Here is a 22,146-nt window from a genome sequence, read left to right on the forward strand (position 1 = left end):
GGGGAGCCGAAAGATTTTTCGGATACGGATTCTGATAATTTCTGGTATTCTGTTGGATGGCCGTTGGAACCTGTAATTTGATTAAATTAATTTTTAATATTTCAAAGTATTTTAATTAATTATGTCGTGTGTATAGAAAAATTTAGACATTCAAGTTGATTCAGGAAGACATGTAAGAGAGTAAGTATTTCTAAATCTCAACCGGGTGCAAATTTTGAAAAGTGCATTCATTTTATTAAATTATGAATTTTGAAATATGAACAGACATTGACCCAATTTTTCGTGAAAAATAGAATTCAAATTATGATCAGTAAATCTAAGCAATTGGAACCTTATGAAGAGACGAAACCATAAAATAGATCCAATGGACTGAGTGTTATTTGAACTGAATTATCTGGACTGATGAAATATAAATTGAAAAGGAAAATTTCCAATTAAGGAAAATTTGAAAATAAAATAAATATATAAAAATAAAAAGGAAAAGAAATAATCATTTAAACAAATTGAGAATTTTGGAATGAGAGGGTAGGAGTGAATAGGGTAGGGAACTTAAATACATTCTCGTTTAGTCTGAATCGAGGAGATGAATGTGTGTGTGTGGCTGAAGTTCAGCGGGCATGGTGAATCTGTACATGAATAGAGTCTGAAACACAATCCAGACATGGATAGACATTCGTGTGAGTGTGGGCCACCTAACAAACGTACCTGTTGTGCCCATTGTGTGATTTGTGTGTGTGTTATCCATGCGATGGGGGGATCCATTTCGCTTTTCCTCGATGATTAAATTGAGTAGACAGCAGCAGGTCCTACCCCAGACACATTAGCCTTAAGTAAAGCTAAGGGTCGCGCACAACAGCTGACTTAAATAAAATGTATGTTTTTTAAATATGAAAATTATCTCATTCCAGTCAAGATATGGGGGCGAAAATCAAGGAGAGATTATTTTAGAAAGTTAAGAATAAGCCAAAAACCAATAAAAATGATCTTAATCAATAAAAGAAAAAAAAATCCTAGCCTCCTTGGGTTATAAAATAATAGGTACCAAGTAGTTTTCATCATTTTCCTTCTTTCGGAGGCCCCACACAACAATAATTGTAGATCCCACATCCTCTTTTCATCCTCCTCATCTCTTTAATCTTCAAGAAGCTCTTTTGTATTTAAGTCCAGAATGAGTAGCTAACTTGCTTTTTTTTCTTAGTTGAGTTTTGGTGAACTCTAGTGATGCATTTGTGAGACCAAATTGATTTAATTTATGTTTTATTTAAGTTTGTATATTTATTTACTTTCTGCACTTATACATATTTGTGGTTTTGAATATGTTTAAACAAGACTCGTTGAACGTTGGAGAAACAGCAAATAGCTAGCCAAACCCTTCAAATCCATAATAATTTAGGTGGTTCCAGCACCCAACAGCGATCAGTGTTGCACTGAGGAGGTAAGTAATCTGGTTGACCGGTTCATGCGGAGTAACCCATCAACTTGAATTAGGTTCTTCTAGTTCTCAAGGTCGTTGACAAGTTAACTCCTGTGGACATTCCCATAACTGTTTGGCAGCAAAGAACCAACTAATGAATGTTTCTTGGTTGGTTTAGAAATAAGGAATAATTAGTTATTAGAACATTTCTGACAACTATAACTAGTTTATTATAGTTTAAATAAAATAAATCTTTGCATCCATGATTAATTGCGTTACTGGAGCTAGCTATTTTATCAATTATGAATTCTTCTTATAATTCTTTTAGTTCTAACTTGTAACCAAGAGTTTGTTTAATATTATTTCGCTTATTGTTTATTTTATATTTTGTGTATTAGATTCTACAAAACCCCTCTCCTTTTGTTTACTGTTCATTCATTGATCAAGAAAGAAAATTAGTTATCAGTTCTATGTGGATTTGACCATTCTTACTACTACTACAATCTTATTTTATTGGTTAAATAGAAATTTATTTTTGGTGGATTTGAATCCCATTAAATTTTGGCAGTGTTGCCGGAGAATTGAGATTAACTGATTGTTTTTCTTTTTTATGACTAGGATCGATTCTGGATGACCATTTCCTTATGATCCAGAGATTGAGAAGACCGCCAAAAGTCTAAGAAAACATAATAGAGAAAGAAAGCAAACACATTAAGACAACACTTCATCTGCTGCATCCGAAATAAAAAACATGGAACAAGAACGCACATTGAGGAAGCTGGCAGCCCCACTCACAAACCAGCAGTTCCTCTGCATCACTTGACCAGACTTAGACATTCTTTTTAAGCTAAAATCTAGTTTGATCCATCTATTACCAAGTTTTAAGTTATGGAAAATAAGAACCCACACAAACATCTCAAGGAATTCTATGTGGTCTGCTCCAAAATGAAACCTCAAAGCGTATGAAGAACAAATATAGTTGCAAGCATTCTCATTCTCCTCAGATGAAGCAGCCAAAGAGTGGCTATTTTATCTATTTCCCAAATCAATCACAACTTGGGTAGATATGGTAAAAGTCTTTCTAGATCGCTTCTTCTCTACTTCTACTGTTGTCGGGATAAGGAGGGAGATATGTGGGATTAAACAAAGATATTCAGAAAGTCTCTATGATTATTGGGAAAGATTGAAGCAGTTGTGCGTAAGTTACCCACAACATGATATCTTAGAATAATCTCTCATTCACTATCTTTATGAATGATTACTGCCTACAGAAAGAAGAATGTTAGATGTAGCAAGTGGTGGTGCCATAGTGAACAAAATACCTCGAGAAGCTAAAAAATTAATAGCGATTATGGCCGCCATTTTGCAGCAGTTTGGGAACACACGAAACACCTCGAGAAAGGTGAACGAGGTAAATATTTCTTCTTGAATCTCAAATTTCACAACTAACTATTTTGGTGCCAAATATGATTGCATGTAATACACAACAGGTTAGAGTTTGTGGAATTTGTGTGCAATCTGGACATCCTACGAACATGTATCTTAGACTTCAAGAAGACAACCAACAGTATGCCTATACCATAAGAGAATTTTTCAGTCAAACACAAAGGAGATATGACTAATTTTTCAACACTTATAACCCGATTTAGAGGGATCATCCTAACTTTAGTTATGAAGTAAGATACCAATATTTTTAATAATATCAGCCAAGACCACCTCCACGACAACAACCAGTACCTCCACAATAAGGTATGTCTCTTGAAGAAATTGTTAAATTACTTACTACTAATACCCAATAATTTCAACAGAAAAAAAGAGCTAGCATTTGAAATTTTGATATTTAAGTAAGCCAATTAGCAACATCTATGAGTAGGCTGGAATCCCAAGGAAAATTATCATCCCAAACTGAGGTCAATCCAAGGTAAAATATAAGTGGTATCACATTGAGAAGTTGTAAAGCGTTGTTGGAAAATTGTAGTCGGGTAAGACTTTGGCAAGGCTTACGGAAAAGCACGGAATCAGAAGCTCCAGTTGATGGTAAGACAGATGGAACAAAGCCAGACTCTGACCATCCAACATCGTTCATAATCCCCTCCACCATTTTCATAAATATTTTCACAATTAAGGGGCAAAAAAAAGATAAGGAGATTTTAGAAATTTTTTATAAAATTGAGTTAAACATTCATTTACTCAATACAATTAAGCAGGTACTTCAATATGCCAAGTTTTTAAAGGAGTTATTCATCAACAAGAAAAGACTAAGCTGCAATGAAAGGGTAAGTATAAGAAAAAAATATTTCGGCCATAATTCAGAGAAAACTACCCCCCTAATGCAATGATCAGGGTATGTTTGCTATTTCTTATAAGATAGGTACTTCAAAAATAAAGAAAACCATGTGTGATTTAGGAGCATCGATAAATATCATGTATTTGTCCCTTAAGTCAAGGTTAAATATTAGTCTATTAAAAGAAATAAGTGTTATAATTCAGTTATCTAATAAATTCATTGTTTATTCTAAAGGAGTTCTAGAGGATGTGATTGTCAAAATTGATGATCTCATTTCTCTATTGATTTTTGTGTTAAATATGGAAGATGATAAATCATCTAACCCCTCCGATATTTTCTTTGGAAGACCTTTCCTTAGTGCAAGCAAGTTGAAGATAGATGTGCAAGATGATACACTCACTATGAAATTTGATGGAGAAATGATAAAATTTATTGTTTATGATGATATAAAGTATCCTACCGATCTGTCTTATGTGTACGAAGTGGAAACTATACATCCTTTAAGTCAAAAATATTTTAATTCAGGCTATGATGATAAGCTAAACATTGTGTTTTTTAATGATTTTGATGTTGATAACTTAAAAATTTTAGAAGAAGATCTTGTTGCTGAAAAGAATCCACAAGATATGGTGTTCGAATTGGAGATGCTAAAACTTCAAATGAGGAATGTATCGTATGTTGATCTTCCTATTTTTAACATAAAATGTTTACCTCCCAAGATATGTATGTTCTTAGGATGATAGGAGGCCCTTCCGATAATAAGTTCTAACGAGCTAAATAGGATATAAGAAGACAAACTGATTTGAGTGCTTAAAAAATTGACAATGTCTAGCCTATGACATTAAACAAGGGTGCTTGATGGGAGGCAACCCATCTAATTTTTTTATTCTTTTTTAATTTTCATTATTTATAGTATTGATTTCCATTCATTTACAATATTTTTCTTTGAGTTAACATGAGTTCTATGGTGATTAGAGTGCAATAATAGGGAATTCAAGTGCTGGAGTAAAAAAAAAAAGTGAAGCTCTGGACAATCGAATAAGCCTTGCTCAAGGCTTGTGTCAAGCCCACAAGACATGATCGTGAGTTATCAAAAAATTACTTCTGTGAAGGAGGCACGAGCGCGTGCCTAGAGGACATGGCTGTGTAACAATCGACAATGCAAGTCTTGCTTAAGGCTTGTATAAGGAGCATAAAATTCTAAACAAATGGTCGAGGAACATACTTTAAGAGAGCTCGCAACACCATCTATCAACAGACAACCCCTTTGCATCACTTGTGCAGCCTTATAAGCTTCATTTAAGGTAAAATCTAGGTTGATTCATTTACTGCCAAAGTTTCAAGGATTGAAAAATGAAAGCTCACACAAATATCTCAAGGAATTCCATATTATATGCTTAAGCATGAAGCCGCAAGGAGTCTCCAAGGAATAAATAAAATTTGATAGCATTCTCCTTTTCTTTAAATGATATAGCTAAATATTGGTTGTTTTATTTAACTCCTGATTCGACTACAACTTGAACTGATATGGTAAAAACGTTTCTAGATAGATTTTTTTCCCACCTCCAATGCTGCTGTAATAAGGAGGAAAATATGTGGGATAAAACAAAAAGATTCAAAGAGTCTCCATAATTATTAGGAAAGGTTCAAATAGTTGTATGAAAGTTGTCCACAACATGACATATCAAAACAATCCCTCATTCATTATTTTTATAAAGGAATGTTGCCTACAGAGAGGAGAATGTTGGATGCAACTAGTGGCAACCATCTCGATAAGTCAGAGAACTGATAGCAATCGTGGCTACCACTTCACAACAGTTTGGTGCCTTACGTGGCATCCCAAGAATGGTGAATGAGGTAAGTATTTCTTCTCTTGAATCTCAAATTTCACAACTATAACTATTTAAGTCCAAAATATGATTGTAGGTAATACACAACAAGTTAGGGTTTGTAGAATTTATGCACATCTTGGATATCCTACAAATATGTGTTTTACACTTCAAGATGATGACCAATAATAAGTTAATATGATTGGAGGATCTCCCAACCAACCACAAGGGAGATGTGACCAATTTTTCAATATTTATAACTTGTGATAGAAGGATGATTCTAACTTTAGTTATGGAGTAAGACAACAAAATTTTCAATAATACCAGTCAAGACCACACCCACAACAACAACCAGCACCTCTAATACAAGGAATGTCTCTTGAATTTTTTTTTTAAATTACTTACTACAACACCCAACAATTTCAACAAAAAATAAGAACCAACATTCGAAGTTTGGAGACTTAAGTAAGCCAACTAGTAACATTTATAAGTAATCTGGAATCCTAAAGCAAACTGTCATCTCAACTTGATGTCAGTCTAAGATAAAATTTATGTGCTATCATATTGAGAAGTGGTAAAAAATTGCTAAAAATTTCCAGTTAAGTAAGCCTTGGGCAAGGCTTACGAAAGACAAAAAATTAAAAGTTTTAATTGATGGCAAGACAGATGGAACAAAACAAGACTCTAACCAGGCAACATCATTCATAATCCCTCCACCATTTCCACAAAAATTTACACAATTAAGGAAAGAAAAAGAAAATAATGAGATTTTAAAAACTTTTTGCAAAGTCAAGGTAAATATTCCTTTACTCAATGTAATTAAGCAGATACCTCAATATGCCAAGTTTTTAAAGGAGTTGTGCACTAATAAGAAAAGGTTGAGCTACAATGAAAGGATAAGTATGAAAGAAAATGTTTCAACTATAATTTAGAGGAAACTACTCTCAAAATATAAGGACCAAGGTATGTTTGTTATTTAGAAATAAATAAAGTCATATGTGATTTAGGAGCATCAATAAATATCATGCCTTTGTCCATTTATTCAATGTTAAATGCTGGTTCATTAAAAGAAATAGGTTTTATAATTCAGTTAGCTGATAGATCCATTGTTTATCCTAAAGGAGTTCTAAAGGATGTGCTTGTCAAAGTTGTTAATTTTATTTTTTCTGCTGATTTTTATGTGTTAGATATGGAAGATGATAAATCATTTAACCCCTATAATATTTTGCTTGGAAGATCTTTCTTTAGTACCACCAAGACGAAGATAGATGTGCAGGATGGTAAACTCACTATGAAATTTAATAGAGAATGACAAAATTTAATGTTTGTGATGATATAAAGTATCCTAATGATATGCCTTGTATGTATAGAGTGAATAATGCAGATCCTCTAACTCAAAAATATTTTAATTAAAGTCATGATGATAAGTTGAATATTGTGTTTTCTAATGATTTTGATGTTGACAACTTAAAAATTTTAGAAGATCTTATTGCTGAAGAGAATTCGCAAGATATGGTGTTTAAATTGGAGGTACTTAAACTTCAAAGGAGTAATGCATCGTGTGTTGGCCTTCCTATTTCTGACATAAAACGTCTACCTTCTGTTTTGCATGCACCCAAACTGGAGCTCAAACTGCTACCTGAACATTTAGAATATGTGTTCTTTAGAGGATAAGAGACCCTTCTGGTGATAAGTTCTAATGAAGTAAGTAGAGGAGAAGAAGATAGATTGATTAGAGTGCTTAAATATTAACAATATCTAGCCTATGACGTTTAAACAAGGGCACTCAACGGGAAACAACCCATTTATTTTTCTCTTTCTTTCTTTTCTTTTAAATTTATTAGCATTAGTGATTTATGTTTATTTTTAACATTTTTTTCTGAGTTAACATGTGTTATATGGTGATTAAGTACAAGAATAGGGAATTCAAGTGATATAATCAAAAAAGAAGCCATCTCTAAAACAGTCGAACAAGATTTTCCCAAAACTAGTGTCAATCTCATAAAGCATGGTCGTGTGCGATAAATCAACCACTTCTATACAGGAGGCACGTCTGTATGCTCTCCTGACACAGTCGAGTGACATCAGCACCCATGCCTTGCCCATAAGGCACGACTGTGCAGTATCATCATGATGCTTCTATATGGGAGGTACAATCATGTGCTCTCTTAACATGACTGTTTGACATCAACACACATGCCTTACCCATAAGGCACAACTGTGCAGTATCATCACGACATTTCTACAAGGGAAGCACAACCATGTGTTATTCTCTATATAAGCCTTAGGCAAAGCTTATATCACCTAACACCCATTTTAACCTTTTAAGACTAAAACCCAAAACCCTAACATCCCCACTCATCACTTTCAACAGTGCCAACCCCTCTTTCTTTAACATAGCTGCTCACCTAAACGGGGCGTACATCAGCACACCCATGTAAAAGATGACCACCAGGGAGTCTTCTTTCCCTTCTCTTTTTATTTTCATTTTCCTTTCTTTTTATTGTTGTTCTCTTATTTATTTCTTTTTATGTTTTTTGTACTGTATACTATTTATCTTGCATCATATGGGGGACAACGTGTAGTTTAAGTGTGGGAGAGAGGTATTTTGCATCTTAGGTTGCTACTTTTTCTTTTTAGCATTTCATCCTTAATAATTTTTGTCACACCACACTTGCACTTCTAAAAAATTTTTTACTCAAAACTTTACGACTTTCCTTATTATTTTTAAAAACTTAAATTGGGAATTTCAAAAATTGATTTGTACTTATAACAATCTATTAGGAACTGTAGTTTATTTTTATTTTTATTTTTATTTTTTTTACACTAGAAATAGTTATCTTTGGTTATGTATTTTAAGCATGACGTGCTTGAGGATTGCTTATTCAAAATTGAATTATCCATATTGTTTAGTGAATACCAATGTTTAGAAAAGAACTCTACTGCAACTTATTTGGATTTGCATGTTTAGAATTGTATGTTTCATGCCTAATACTTAAACACAAGCCTTGGGCAAGACTTGTGTGGTTGATTATCACAAGATTAGGTAAAACTTAACAAGTGATTCTATGGTGTAGTAGTTAATAAGTGATTCTAGCAACCTGGGTTCTACTATCGGTAGGACCTCTTTTTTAAAGTTATTTTTCCTTCTTCATTTAGGCAGCAATGTGATGTCTTCTTTCTATCAAGGCCATCGCATAAAAATTAACAGCTGTTTAGGCCTAGTATCATTATGTTCTTTCATCTAAGACATAATACTTCAATTAACATAAACCTTTAAGATCATTTTAGCACTTTTATCATATTTGGGTTAAATTTTTGTTTTATTTCCTTAAATTTTTTGAAGTTAAAGTTGAGAATTAGGATTTCTTCATAATTTTTTTTTAATATCAAAATACTAATTTGGTCCATGGACGATTTTAAAATATTTATATTGGTGCATATACTATTTTGTTTACTATTTTGCTCTTTGTACTTCAAAAAATTTCATCTCAATCCCTCTTTATTAGTTTCCTATAAATGATGTTATGTACTATACACATATCATCAAGTTGACATGTGCGCACACTTCATTTGTTAGTTGGCTTCCTACAAAACAAATTACATGAAAACAAACACACAAAGATAAATAAATGTCATTATTTACTTCTATACTTCAAAAAAATTTGGTCTCTATACTTCAAAAATATTTCGTCTCAATCCCTCTTTGTTAATTTCTCATAAACGGCGTTATATACTACACACATGTCATCAAGTTGACACGTGCGCACAATTTATTTGATAGTTGACTTCTTACATAGTGAATTACATGGAAATAAAAACCTAAAGTTAAATAGGCCTTCACAGTCTGAGTGAAATAAATTATTTTAGTTCACCATCTCTCTTTTCACTTTCTCTTTCTTCGTTTTTTTCTTTCTCTTTACAACCTTAAACCAAGATACCAGATCGATAAGGACTCTTGTATATGTTTGTGTAAGTCTTTTGAAGAAGATGTAATATTTCCTTCATAGCTCTCACCCAAAAGTTGTATAGATCTTCTCATGATACTCAGTTGGGCTCTATCTCTGGAGGTTCCAGACTAGTTGCTACTCCTTGGACTAGATCCTAATCAAAAAATTCAAATAAGGAAAAAAATAATGAACCAGCCACCATTGTGAATGAGAAAAATGTTACCATAACCCTTTTCTTCCCCAAATAAAGATTGTAAAGTGTTAAAGAAATCCCCAAAGTCCCTTTATCACTCCCTCATTCAATTATGTTGCTTTTTCAGGTTAGCCACTGATGGTCTTATAGTTGGGTGTTCAACCCTAAAATGCCTTTCTAGGTCACCGTCTGAATTACATGTCTCGCAGGAACAACTTTTTGACGATGATGATGAAGCATGTTAAGGTTTTTAAAGCAATAGCTCATCCATCTCTAATTATCGTCCATCCTTATACTAATATAAAATTGCATTGTCATTGCATCTTCATCAAGAGATTCCACAAACATATACAATAGCCTCCAAAGATCTAGTGTTATAGTTTTGGAGTAATTATTTTGGTAAGCAATCACGAAGCAAATTTGGGTGGTTTTGGAGAATAATCACCCATTGAAGTTAAAAAATTTGTGAATTTTCAATTTTAATTGGTGGAAGTGTCTGATTTTTTTTTTACTTTGTCTTAGTTTATGTTTTAAGAATTAAAAAAGACTATGTCAAATTCACATGATTAGACACTTGGCATTTGATGCAGGCAATAACTCAACTCAAATATGCGACATGGTCAACTCGAATCCATGTGGCACCTCCACTAACAAAGTTAACAGTCGAGACTTAAGTAAAATTTTTATGGAAGTATAGGGATAAAAATAGAAAAAAAAAATATCATGATCAATTTGAATATTTTAAAATAGTACAATGACCAAATTAATATTTTGTTTCTTCCTTTTATAACGAGAGTGGGGAATAATATTTGAACTCGAGTCATCATAAAATCATTATCATATACGAAAGAACACTATGTGTGCATGAAAGAACAAAAAATTGGGAGAGAAAAAAAAAGTTGAAGATATATATTGTAAGTTATATATATACACTTAGCTTTCTTTTAGGTTATTTAACTGAGCTTATTACTTGGTCAATAGAAGTGTGTAAACTAGTAATCATATTTTAAATTTTTACGAATTTATAAATCACCTTAAAACTTATACATCATGCAACTTTTGATATCAAAATTTTAAAAGATATTTGACTTAATTTATTTTATAGAAGCTTTTAAGTTATACAAATTATAAGTTCTCCAAACATTTCTCTATGTGTTCACCTAATGAATTACATAATCACTAGGTTGTTTTCCACTATTAGTCTAGCATTTGTTAGTTTCTTCTTGCGCTTAAAGGTCGTTGATCCTCTCTCCCACGTCAACCTCACATTTCTTGATGAGGAGTTGTAGCTACCTCCTTATACCTACCAACTAGGGCTTAAAAGAGTTGATGTTTCTTTCCTTCATTTCTTAGCAAAATCATCACTTTTATTGGGAAATGAAATTTTGTTGAGGTGAACCCGTCACTCTTAAGGTTCCTTACACTTTGAGAATTTTCTCCTTATTCTATATATTTTATTCTTCTAATCATCATGATCATTCACTCATTCCTAGAATATGCTAATTAGTGATGCTAAAAACGACAAGAAATTGATTAACAAGGTTATGGTAGCCTAAAAATTAACAGAACTTATTGGTATTTGACCTCGTCTTGATTGAGATTTAGTTAGAGAAGGTCCTACTAGTGCTACGCATAAGCTAGAATTGCATGATTCTCATAAATGTTAGATTTCGGATTTAGACATATGTCGGGATTATTCCTTACTTTTTTTTCCATAAAAAATATGTTGATGGTCAAATAACATATATGTATAACAAGTAAAATATAGTTGTTGTTGAGAATATATGGTTTTTTTTTTTTTTTTTCACTTGTAATGCATTTATGAAAACAGTTTCATAATATTAGAGTTGTGACTAAATTATAATTAGTTACGAAAAATAATGGTTTAATATTTAATAATAAAGAGAAATAATAACAAAAGGCTTTATGATTGATTTGATGGTAGAAGAAATGTCATGGTAGGTTTTTAATTGTCATAAGGTAAGTTTCATGCCACATATTCATGCTAATTATACCATACACTTAGCACTTGATTATGTCATGTATCTTGATATATCAAATAATGTATTTGACGTGTAAATCTCTCAATTGATAAATGTAATAGAGAACAACAATTTTTTTCTTTTTAATGGATGAATAAGTCTTATTTTATTTCCTCACTCTTTGAGTGAAACATGTTATGCCATTTGTCAGCAAGTGAGTGACCTTATAGTTGTTGTGAATACTTGAACTACATCATGAACTCTTGATCATGTCCGTCATCTCCCTTTAAATAACTTTTAGATTATTTAAATTTGAAATTAACTAAGTACTTAATGCATATACTCTTATAATACTTTTATGGCATGAAGGGAACCAAATATTTGTTATATAATTCTTATACAAAGAGAATAAATATATATAGTTGAAAGAAAAGAAAATAAAATAAAATAAACATGCAATTTAATAGAAAAATGCAGGAGTTATAAAAAAAATAATAGAAAAATCTAAACATTTTCATACTTTTGTTCTAGAATTTGAAGAAAAAAGAGCATCATAAATACAATCAAGCATTAATACATTTGACCAGATTGGAACATCACGGAGTTTCAATGACAAAGACAACGAAATTATGTTTTTATTTTCTTAATTACTTCCCCGAAAACTCATTTTAAACCAAACCTCCAAACAGGGAGCAACATTTTTTCCTGAGCAGCAAAATGAGACCCGATAAGGCACCTGTAACTGAAAATTAAGAGAATCAAGACTGAAATTCCCACGTTAATGGAATTCGTCAAGCCCCTGGTAACTGACTTTTCAGGACACAAGAATATATGTAATGTTCGTAACACGTACATATATATAAGTCTAAATATATACATACACATATATATTCTACGGAGTATACGTAAGTGGTTGACCAGCTCTCGAGAGTGACCGTGGCCAACTGGCGGGCAAAGTGGGTCGTATATGAAAAGAAGAGAAAAGTCAAATCTTCGTCTTAAAAAAATACTGAAAGGAGCCGCCTTTCTTTTTCAGTTTACTTTTTTTTTATTGCCCCTCTTTTTTGCTCTCTCTTGAATTTTCTCTGCAATTTTTGTTTGGGGAATTTTCTAGTTGGACAGAAAACAGAGGGCTTTGGAGACAGATGTACTCCGGCCAACCTCTTCCTCTTGAGACTCCGGATGCGGCTGCCGGAGCCGCCGCGAGCGGGGTGGCTCTGATTAGAACCTATAAGGCCTGGAAAGGCAGCAATGTAAGCTAATATTATTTCTCTCAATTTTGTATTTTATACTAATCCTACTTTATTTTGGTAAATGATTTCTAAGGTTGGGAAAAGGGTTTGTTTGAGATTTAAAATTAAGGGTATATTTTATGGAATTAGAGTTTTGTTTGGTCAATTTACTAAAGTCTCTTATGGACTAGCTTTTGATATATCTTATGTCATGCTATTTTTCGCCTTATCTTTTTTCACCAAGTCTTAAGGGTTTTGTTTTGTTGGTGATTTAAGGTTTGTCTGGGACTGTTGAACTCAACTTCTGGGTTTCCTTTGAAATCCCAATTATTAGGAAATTGATTTGAAGCTTAATCTATTAATTTGAATTAGAAAAATGACATTATTGAGGATTTGGAAATTTTATGAGCAAAATCCCGCTTTTATGTTAGCTTCATTTCATGAAATCTATGCGCAGTACTTTTGAAGCCAGTTACCCACCTTCAAATACAGCATATTGATTCAAAACTTGAGTTGGTATCTGCAATTATTGCAAAATCTGTATTTTCCTTTGCTAGACAAACTTTTGGATTCACCACTGTGAGATTTCCAGTCGCAGAAATATTATTACCGCATGACATTAGATCATATATGTCGCGTGTTATCAATTCGACAAATCTTGACTTTTCTAAGCATTAAAATCAAAATTAGTACTTTGTAAATGGGCGGTAGCCTGACTATGAAAACGCTAGTTGAAGGAATCTAGGGCATTTTTTTGGACTGAAGTTATGGTCTGAGGAATGCATGTGTGCATTTCATGCTCATGCTAATATTTTTTTGGATCCTGTGTTCCCTTTTGCAGATATTTTTACTCGGAGGAAGATTAATATTTGGACCTGATGTCAGATCCCTCTTCCTTACTGTATTCTTAATTGCAGCTCCTGTTGCTATTTTCTGTATCTTTGTTGCAAGAAAGTTGATGGATGATTTTCCTCATCACTCGGGAATATCAATAATGGTCATTGTTGTTGCTCTCACATTATTTGTGAGTTCTTTTCCTTCCTCAACCAGTCTTGTTTAAGTACTTACACTTTTCTTGCTTTAGTTCTTTACTTTAATACAGTCCTTTGTATATTGGTTGTATTGGCATCTTTTTATGAGCTCCTGCAGAAATATATTTTAAAAATTAAGATAATAGTTAAAAGATTAATCAAGTCAGAGGGTGGGTGAACATGTGGCATCCTCAGGTCCTCAGAAGATGGCATGCTATAGCATACAACTAATTTGGCTTGAGATATGAAATTTTGATATCTGATGTGATCTTTTCTTTCCCATTAATCCTTGAACACCAAGATTAGTTTGGTCTCCTTTGTGATACTTCTTGCCAATCTTCCTTGATCACTAACTAATTAAAGAAAATGAACTACTGTTTATTGTAAGCTTGCTTGCCCCTGTTTATTTCTTCTTAGGATTATCTTTTCTCTTTCTTCTTGGTTACACTGATATTGTATTATAATATATTCTTCTAATTAGTAAGCTGGGAACTGTTAATTTGGAAGAAAGGTCGCCTGTCTGACGGGGATTATACTTTTGGTCTTGAGAATCTCTGGCTTAATAATTGCTCATATATATTATGCTAAGTATTAATTATCTCATTGTTTATTGTCTGATAAACACTTCTGTTTTTAGGATCTAATTCTTTTTTTTTTAGGATTTAATTCTTCTTATGGTAACATCTGGAAGAGATCCTGGTATAATACCCCGTAATACTCACCCTCCAGAGCCAGAGGGGTATGACGGCAATACCGAAGTTCAGCCCGGCCAAACTCCACCACTACGCTTACCACGTACGAAAGATGTTGTTGTTAATGGAATAGTTGTGAGGACCAAATACTGTGATACCTGCATGCTTTACAGACCTCCACGCTGTTCTCACTGTTCGATATGCAATAACTGTGTGGAAAAATTTGACCACCACTGCCCTTGGGTTGGTCAATGCATTGGTTTGGTAAGGAACATTTTTTAAAATTGTATGTTTTAAATCAAATTACTGAGGGGCATTGCAAGAATTCTGCCACAGAAAACTGACTTTGACTGCTATTTTCCTTTTAGTTTTATTTATTGCTTTGCTCCATTTGGTTAGTAGGATAGTATATTTATGTCCAGTTTTTGGAGCCATGCTTATTAGAACACATGGATAAAAACCTCTGAATGATATAGGTTTCATTTCTAGATAACTAGACATGAGGGATCATTTAGCCAGCTTGTCTATTTGAGATTAAGGCTTGATTGAATTCAGTTTATCTCGCCTCTGACTACATATGGAATATCTATTTTGTATAAAATGCAAAAGTATAAATGGGGAAAGGCATGGCTTGTGAGAATGGCGAGGCTTAATAAGCACCAAAGGGGTTCCAACCCTCTAAAAGTATTTACAAATCAGTCAGCTTATCAGAAAGGTTCCTATAATTCTCCATAGGCTGTGGAAATTGACCCATTAACAAAAACAAATGGTCTAAAACCATCTATTTTTAATTACATCAAAACTGTCCACGTCATCCACCACATAAAAAATCCTCCTATTTCTTTCATTCCAAATCGTCGATATAAGGTAAACAGAATCATATCAACGAACCTACATGTACTTCTTATACTGTTCCAAGCCCACAACTCTTCTCTCACTGATCCAGCCATTACCCAACTAATTCCTTTCACCCGAAGAACTATCATCTTTAGCTTTATACACCACAGGACACCACAACAGCACATGATTACAACTCTCCTCACCCCTCTTACATAAATAGCACTCATCGGCAGAACCTTATCCTTTCTCCTTAGCTTATCTATAGTTAAAATACACTTCTACTAGCCTCCCATGCAAAAAGGACACCCTTGGAGGAATTTTAACTTTCCAAATCTGTCTGAAAGGGATTCTAACATCCCTGTTGTCGCACTTGAACAACCTCTTATAGAAAGACTTTACCGTAAAGGCTTCATTCTTCGTAAGGGTCCACCAAGGACTATCATTGTCGCCATTCAGTGGTAAAAGTGAGAGGAGGCTTAACAATTTCTCATATTCACCAATTTCCCAATCATTCTGATTTCTAGAAACCAAAATCTGCCATTCCCTCCCCCCTCCAAATCCCCCAGTGTAACAATCAAATATCCTCGCCCTTTTTTGTTGAGCAATACTATGTATCTGTGGGAATTTTTCCCTGAGAGTACCACCATCAAGGCACTGATCTTCCAAAAATCTCACTCTGTCAACATACCCACCCCTCCAAGTAAGACATTGCTGAAAGCTCTTTCTTCCAGCCCCAATCTTTTTTCACAAACTTTTCCCATGGGATCTCAAAGCCATGCTGGTAAAAGATCCCCTTTCCTCAGTCCCAAACTTCCCTGCAATGACCCATCTTGCCCCTTCCTCCTTCATAAACCTCAAAAGCCATTTACCCTGCAGTGCTGCATTCATTTCAACCAAAGACCGAATACTCAGGCCACCGAGGTGCAAAGGACCCTTAAGTTCATTCCATGCTATCAAGTGATGTTTAATATTGTATTAGTGTCTACATGAGTTCATAAATGGCATTAAATGACAGTTTATATGTGAAACTGTATCTTTAAAAAAATTGTGAACGTTTATGCAAGATGCTTCAGAAATTTTCAAGGAATCCACATAATTAGGATTGGCTGTTAGAAAATTGCAGGAACAAAGAGAACATAGAAAAAAGAAAAGGGGAAAGAAGCAGCTATAAATCTTTCTTCATCTTCACTTTGGCAAGGAGATATTCTTCAGTTATAATTGAACTATGTCTTTCTGGAAGTTCTGAATTTGAATTCATTTTGTAATTAATGAATTCGTGTGTAACATGTGACGCTAAATGACTCAAGATTCTTTGCTGATATACTAACACTTTTCTGCCTTAATCTTATAGTCACCCCTACATTCTTTTACTGGAAAATGAAACACTCCTCTGACTACCCAAGTCAGTGCATATATGATGGTAATATCCCTAAACCAAAACTTTCTTTTTTCAATTTCTATGCAGCGGAATTACAGGTTCTTCTTCATGTTTGTGTTCTCTACAACACTTCTTTGCTTATATGTTCATGGGTTTTGTTGGGTCTACATTGTGAGGATCATGAATGGTGAACGGACATCAATCTGGAAAGCAATGGCTAAAACTCCTGCCTCCATTGCACTAGTGATCTACACTTTTATATCAGTCTGGTTTGTTGGTGGGCTTACCGTATTCCATTTGTACCTAATTAGTACAAACCAGGTAAGAAATTCTTCCTAGTTCATTATGTGTTAGAGGAAAGTTTTGATTCAATCTAGCTTCGGAATCTCCCTGACAGCTAGTCCAAACCTCCAAATGCATTATGTAGTTCATTATATATGATGATTAATTAATTTTAGGAACATCATCTATCCACTTAATTAAGCTTCTAACATCTGGTTCTTGTTTTTGTGCCTTGGCAGTCTACCTATGAAAACTTTAGATACCGATATGATCGACGTACAAACCCATTTGACAAGGGGGTAATTAAGAACTTCATGGAAGTTCTCTGCACGGGTATTTCTCCATCCAAGAACAATTTCAGGGCAAAAGTCCAAAAGGAGCCTACAATTCTACCTAGAACAGTAGTTGGTGGTTTTGCCAGTCCAATGGGGAAAGAACTCAATTACATGGGGATGGCAGTCCATAGCGGGAGGAAACCAATTTGGGATGGGTCTGTTCGAGAGGCAGATGATTCGGATGGATCCTTAGCAAATAATGACCGGCAGGACAAGGATGGAGTATCAGCTGATATTTCACCAGATTTGAGTAGAATCATTCCCCCAGAAGACACTGAAGGACGTAGCATAATGAATCCTAGGCATTCTAGTTGGGAAAGGAGAAGTGGAGATTGGGATATATCACCTGAAGTTGCTCGTGAGTCAAAGCAGTTCTCTGGTCGCAACGGAACTCAACAATCTTGGACAGATTCTAAAGTGTAAAATAAACAGGAAGAAGAAAATAGTACAAATTGTTAAAGAAAAGAAAAAGGGTGAAAAATTTTATGATCTGGGTACGAATTTGGGTTGATTGCATTGCATATTAGTCCTCATTGAGATGGTAAATATTTCATATTGCCCCACTGTACCGTAGAATGCAAGATTTGTTTGTATCAAGGTCTATTTCAAATCTCGGAAAACTTGGCTTGTGCCTGCCATCGTGACTTTTCTTCTCCCTTGTTCCTAGTTGGTAATTGATCTGGTGAAGGATATGGAATTGTTGAATTCAATTGTCAATTCTCTGACTTTGGCTAGAGGATGATGATGGTCACAATCAAATATAAAATATCTTTGTAGATCTCATTTTGCATCCTCAATTTGTGGCAGATCGATCTAATATTAAGATTAGAATAGAAAGTAGAAGATTAAGGTGGCTTTATATATTTATTTAAATATTTATTAAGGAAAGAGAAGGTGCCTAGGTGAAAATAAGACAAGAAGAAGAAGAATAAACAAAACGCATTGTTCAAATTTTCTTCAGCCCATATATGAAAAATTCCAATCCTGAGAGTCCCGAAGATGTAGTTGGTTCGAGAAACTATATATATAAAAGTTGAGGTATTGTTTTTTGTTTCTGAAATATTATGTTTACATGTTGGGTAAGAGTACGGTGTTTCTATTAATAATTTACAAAAAAAAATTATTTCATAAATTTTTATAGTTAAACTCAATTCTCTGTCTTGCTACTGTGACAAATAGTATAATATAATGAGTGTATATTATTAATCACATTTCTATCAATAGCTTACTAAAAGTTTAACCTTCATAAATTCTACAAACTATTTTTATATGCTTTTTGAAGAAAAAAATAATTCCATGTATGAAATAATTTGATGACACAAATGGGAGTAATGCATATTTTGTGTAACAACCTCTTGCTTTAATTAAGGTTATACTCTCTTGTTAAATCAAGTTAACAAGTGCCCATAGATAGGTACTGGCTAAGAAACTTTTAACAGTCTCTACAATTAGCTTCTGAAAAGAATCTAGGTTACAAAATAAATAACTAAGGGTGGTTTTGTGAATATATATATATTATTGTATGATGGGTACACCAATATTATTTCAACTTCTATTAGTATTCAAAGTAGTAACCAGTAAAATCTATTGAGATTTATAAATCTACAAGTAACAATAAAATGTGATACAAACATCAACATTTGCCTGTTGAAAAAAATTTAATTTTTGGGGATGCAACTAATTATTCTTTTTTTATCATCAATTATAATTTATAAGTGTATACTTGATAATCAAATTGAAAAGTGATAGAACTGCGTGCATCACCCATGATTTCATCACCTATGACCAGCCACTCCATTACCTATTTGCATACGATATAGTATTTGTATCGTAGCCAAATGATTGATAAACAAATTATCAAATGAATAGCCAGTGGGTGAGCATAAATTTCTTCATCGTTGGCGAATATTTAGTTCTCATAAGTTGTCTCATTACTGAACTATCAATCAGTAGTGTTGAACCAACTGGGACAATTATTATAAATTCATTATCTCATTACTGTCAAAAATGTGTGATATTTTTTATCTAAGAATTCTATTCATCTTGCTGCTAATTCACCAAGAATTACTATAAATTCAACAGTATAAATGAAGCGCAATTGACAGATACTTACTCCCATACAAGTAAAAAAAAAAAAAAATTGAAACACCAGGAGGTTCCAAAACTATGTTGTTTATGCAGCATGAAATTAATACGTTTGCCTTCTCAAGTACCCGAAATTTCTAAATAATCTTAAGATGGCCGCCCAAATGAAAATTGACCAAGGATTCAGTCTTCACAATACAAAGAATGTAACTGATAACCAAGCTGGGGACCGATTGGTGTCCCGAAGACACCATGTCTAGGCACTGAACTTCACTGCATTGATTGAAACCGTTTCATGATGATAAGGCTCATATCCATGTATCGATGAGCACAGTGGGAAAGACAAGCTGATTCGCTAGAGCTGAACTTGCTCCCAGGTGTGCCAGTGACACATTTATCCCAGCATACACTTGTAAGCTTTGCCACCATCTCGTTAACCATAGCTTTTTCCTTTTCTTGCTGCATATGCCACCATAAAAGTTACCCAGGATCAAGTATCAAGGCAGTAGAGCCCAAGTTATAGGCAAACAACGTATAATAACAGTATCATAAAAGTAATGAGGATAAAATAGATACAGAATGTTGCCAAAATAATAAGCACAGACTCTAAAAAAAGAGAAAAAATACAACACCACATACACGTAGAAGGAAAGCAACGATGCAAACATATATACACGAGTTTGATGATGCAAAACAACAGGCACAAATAATACATCTAACAAACCACAGAGAACACACTTTCTCAATCCTCAAACAAGTACAGAGAGTTGAAGTTAAACCTAACCAACTTCTGAGCTTAGTTATTGAAAATTAATACCCTCGAACAGTCTCTGGGATCAATTTTCATGTATTTGCAGACTTGGTATAAAGGGATAGGAGATTGGGAGAGATGTGGACATAATATAGATTAGAAAAAAGTAACTGCTGAAGGATTAAGCAACTGTCTTTCTTTGAACTTCATCTGATAGTAAACTTAAGCCAAATAACATAAAACTTCATTTTATACCTACAGTATTGGCCATGCAATGATTTATCCTTCAATTTGTAGTCTAACAAAATCTATACTGTTGTACAAGAATTTCCATTGTCTTGATTGAATGGTAGACTTTATGTGGCTGCGAATCAAACTCTTAATGCTTGAACAGCATCAGATATTTAGTGAAGAAAATGTATGAAGGCTACCAGAAACACTAGGGCACATTTGAGATAAGGGAGGAAATGGAATGGAGAGGAAATGGAATGGAAGTGAAACACTTTTAACTTTGTTCGGTACATCATCATTAATGGAACGGATATAAATGGGACGGAAGTATTTACTCGTTCCCCCTCAAAAGCCCAAAATTTTCTCCCCAATTAGAGGAGAGTTGATGGAATGGAAATGTGCGTAAAATTTAATTTGGTTGATTGACTAATTCGCTCTCTTTTTCTTTAAGGTTATAGAAATTAAGGCTATATTACTGTCTCTAGGGGAATAATTAATTTAACATTACTGACTTTTTCACCCCCAATTCATCAAGATAAGATACATTAACATCATTTACATTACTATCTTATCCAAACAAAAACTATTTTTGGTCCTGCTCAGTTCCATTTCATTCTGTTTCATTCCATTCGTTATTCCTTTCTCTCTCTCTCTCTCTCTCTCTCTCTCTCTCGCCCCCACGTACACAAAGCCTGCAGGAAAAAAGAAACTTCATAAAAGGATTCATAGTGCTTCTCGGTTTATCTAAGGTTTAGCTAGAGATTAATTTCCGACAAACGATGCAACTTTTCAGCTAGAAACGGCCATAGGGAGCTCAAAACTAAGGAACCCAATATACTTTCCAGTAACCAGTTATACTTTTGGCAGGAGAAGATCATCAACCAATAAGCCAGACCCACTTCAAATTCTTTGCATTTCAAATATACTCAAATAAATCATCACAGCAGGAAAGAAGAAAGATCCACAAATTAGCTGAAAGTGAATAACATGATTATACTTGAAATTTCCAATTAACATATGCAAACGAAACATAAGATACGCAGAAAAGTTAGATAAATATAAACATCAACTGACCTGCTCAAATAGATATTGTTATCATTAGAAACTGAATAAGAAAAGAAATTGAGACAGAAGGACAAAAAAAAAAAGGAAGCTTACATTGAGGAAACGCTGCATTTCAGCCGAATTGAGACCCGAGCTATCCATCTGTGTTAAGAGAGTTTTCTTTTTCAATTACTTAAGTTTTCGTCTTCAAAACCCTTCGTTGTCAACTCTCCAAAAGCCCTAAAGAATAAAAGCCGCCCAGTGAAACGATTAAGCACCTGCCAACAGACCAACAAGAAGGGCTCGGGTCGGATCCGCGAACCGATTCTAGGACTTTGATCCGTTTCTGGGCCGCGAGCCCAGTATTCTCCTTGACACGTTATGTTGTGGTGGTGACAATTGTGTTTTGTATTAACCAATTTTGCATTATATCAAAATTTAATTTATCATATATAAATTTTTTTACATTTAAAAAATATAAACTTACTTTTCATGTAAAACAAATATTACACTTATATTATTTTCATATTTAAATAAACTATTTACTTCTTAAAATTATTTAATAATTTTAAGAGTATCTGACCATTCAT

At 33.7% G+C, this 22,146-nt stretch overlaps 2 protein-coding genes across 2 annotated transcripts; one reads left to right on the top strand and one right to left on the bottom strand.

Moving 5' to 3' along the window:
- Positions 1-12,689: 12,689 nt before the first annotated feature.
- On the top strand, positions 12,690-18,228 carry LOC110822986 (putative protein S-acyltransferase 7). The gene is made up of 5 exons (XM_022053232.2): positions 12,690-12,908; positions 13,729-13,911; positions 14,578-14,874; positions 16,916-17,149; positions 17,350-18,228. The coding sequence occupies exons 1-5, from the start codon at positions 12,801-12,803 to the stop codon at positions 17,866-17,868; spliced, it is 1,341 nt and encodes a 446-aa protein (XP_021908924.1). The 5' UTR covers positions 12,690-12,800; the 3' UTR covers positions 17,869-18,228.
- A 1,260-nt stretch (positions 18,229-19,488) lies between these two features.
- Positions 19,489-21,830, bottom strand: TIM8 (translocase inner membrane subunit 8). Its single transcript, XM_022053333.2, has 2 exons — positions 21,671-21,830; positions 19,489-19,989 (listed from the first exon to the last, which is right to left on the bottom strand). The coding sequence occupies exons 1-2, from the start codon at positions 21,716-21,718 to the stop codon at positions 19,801-19,803; spliced, it is 237 nt and encodes a 78-aa protein (XP_021909025.1). The 5' UTR covers positions 21,719-21,830; the 3' UTR covers positions 19,489-19,800.
- Between the last annotated feature and the right edge of the window lie 316 nt (positions 21,831-22,146).

The sequence above is a fragment of the Carica papaya genome, chromosome 9, assembly GCF_054855325.1.
Source record: "Carica papaya isolate Zhongbai chromosome 9, ASM5485532v1, whole genome shotgun sequence".
Lineage (NCBI taxonomy): Eukaryota > Viridiplantae > Streptophyta > Magnoliopsida > Brassicales > Caricaceae > Carica > Carica papaya.

Excerpts from the sequence above, each read along its gene's own strand:
- LOC110822986 (XM_022053232.2), top strand. The coding sequence starts at position 12,801 with ATGTACTCCGGCCAACCTCTTCCTCTTGAGACTCCGGATGCGGCTGCC. Across the intron at positions 13,912-14,577 it reads TTGTTGCTCTCACATTATTT|GATTTAATTCTTCTTATGGT; the intron begins GTGAGTTCTTTT and ends TTTTTTTTTTAG. Across the intron at positions 17,150-17,349 it reads ACCTAATTAGTACAAACCAG|TCTACCTATGAAAACTTTAG; the intron begins GTAAGAAATTCT and ends GTGCCTTGGCAG.
- TIM8 (XM_022053333.2), bottom strand. The coding sequence starts at position 21,718 with ATGGATAGCTCGGGTCTCAATTCGGCTGAAATGCAGCGTTTCCTCAAT. Across the intron at positions 19,990-21,670 it reads AAATGCAGCGTTTCCTCAAT|CAAGAAAAGGAAAAAGCTAT; the intron begins GTAAGCTTCCTT and ends TGGCATATGCAG.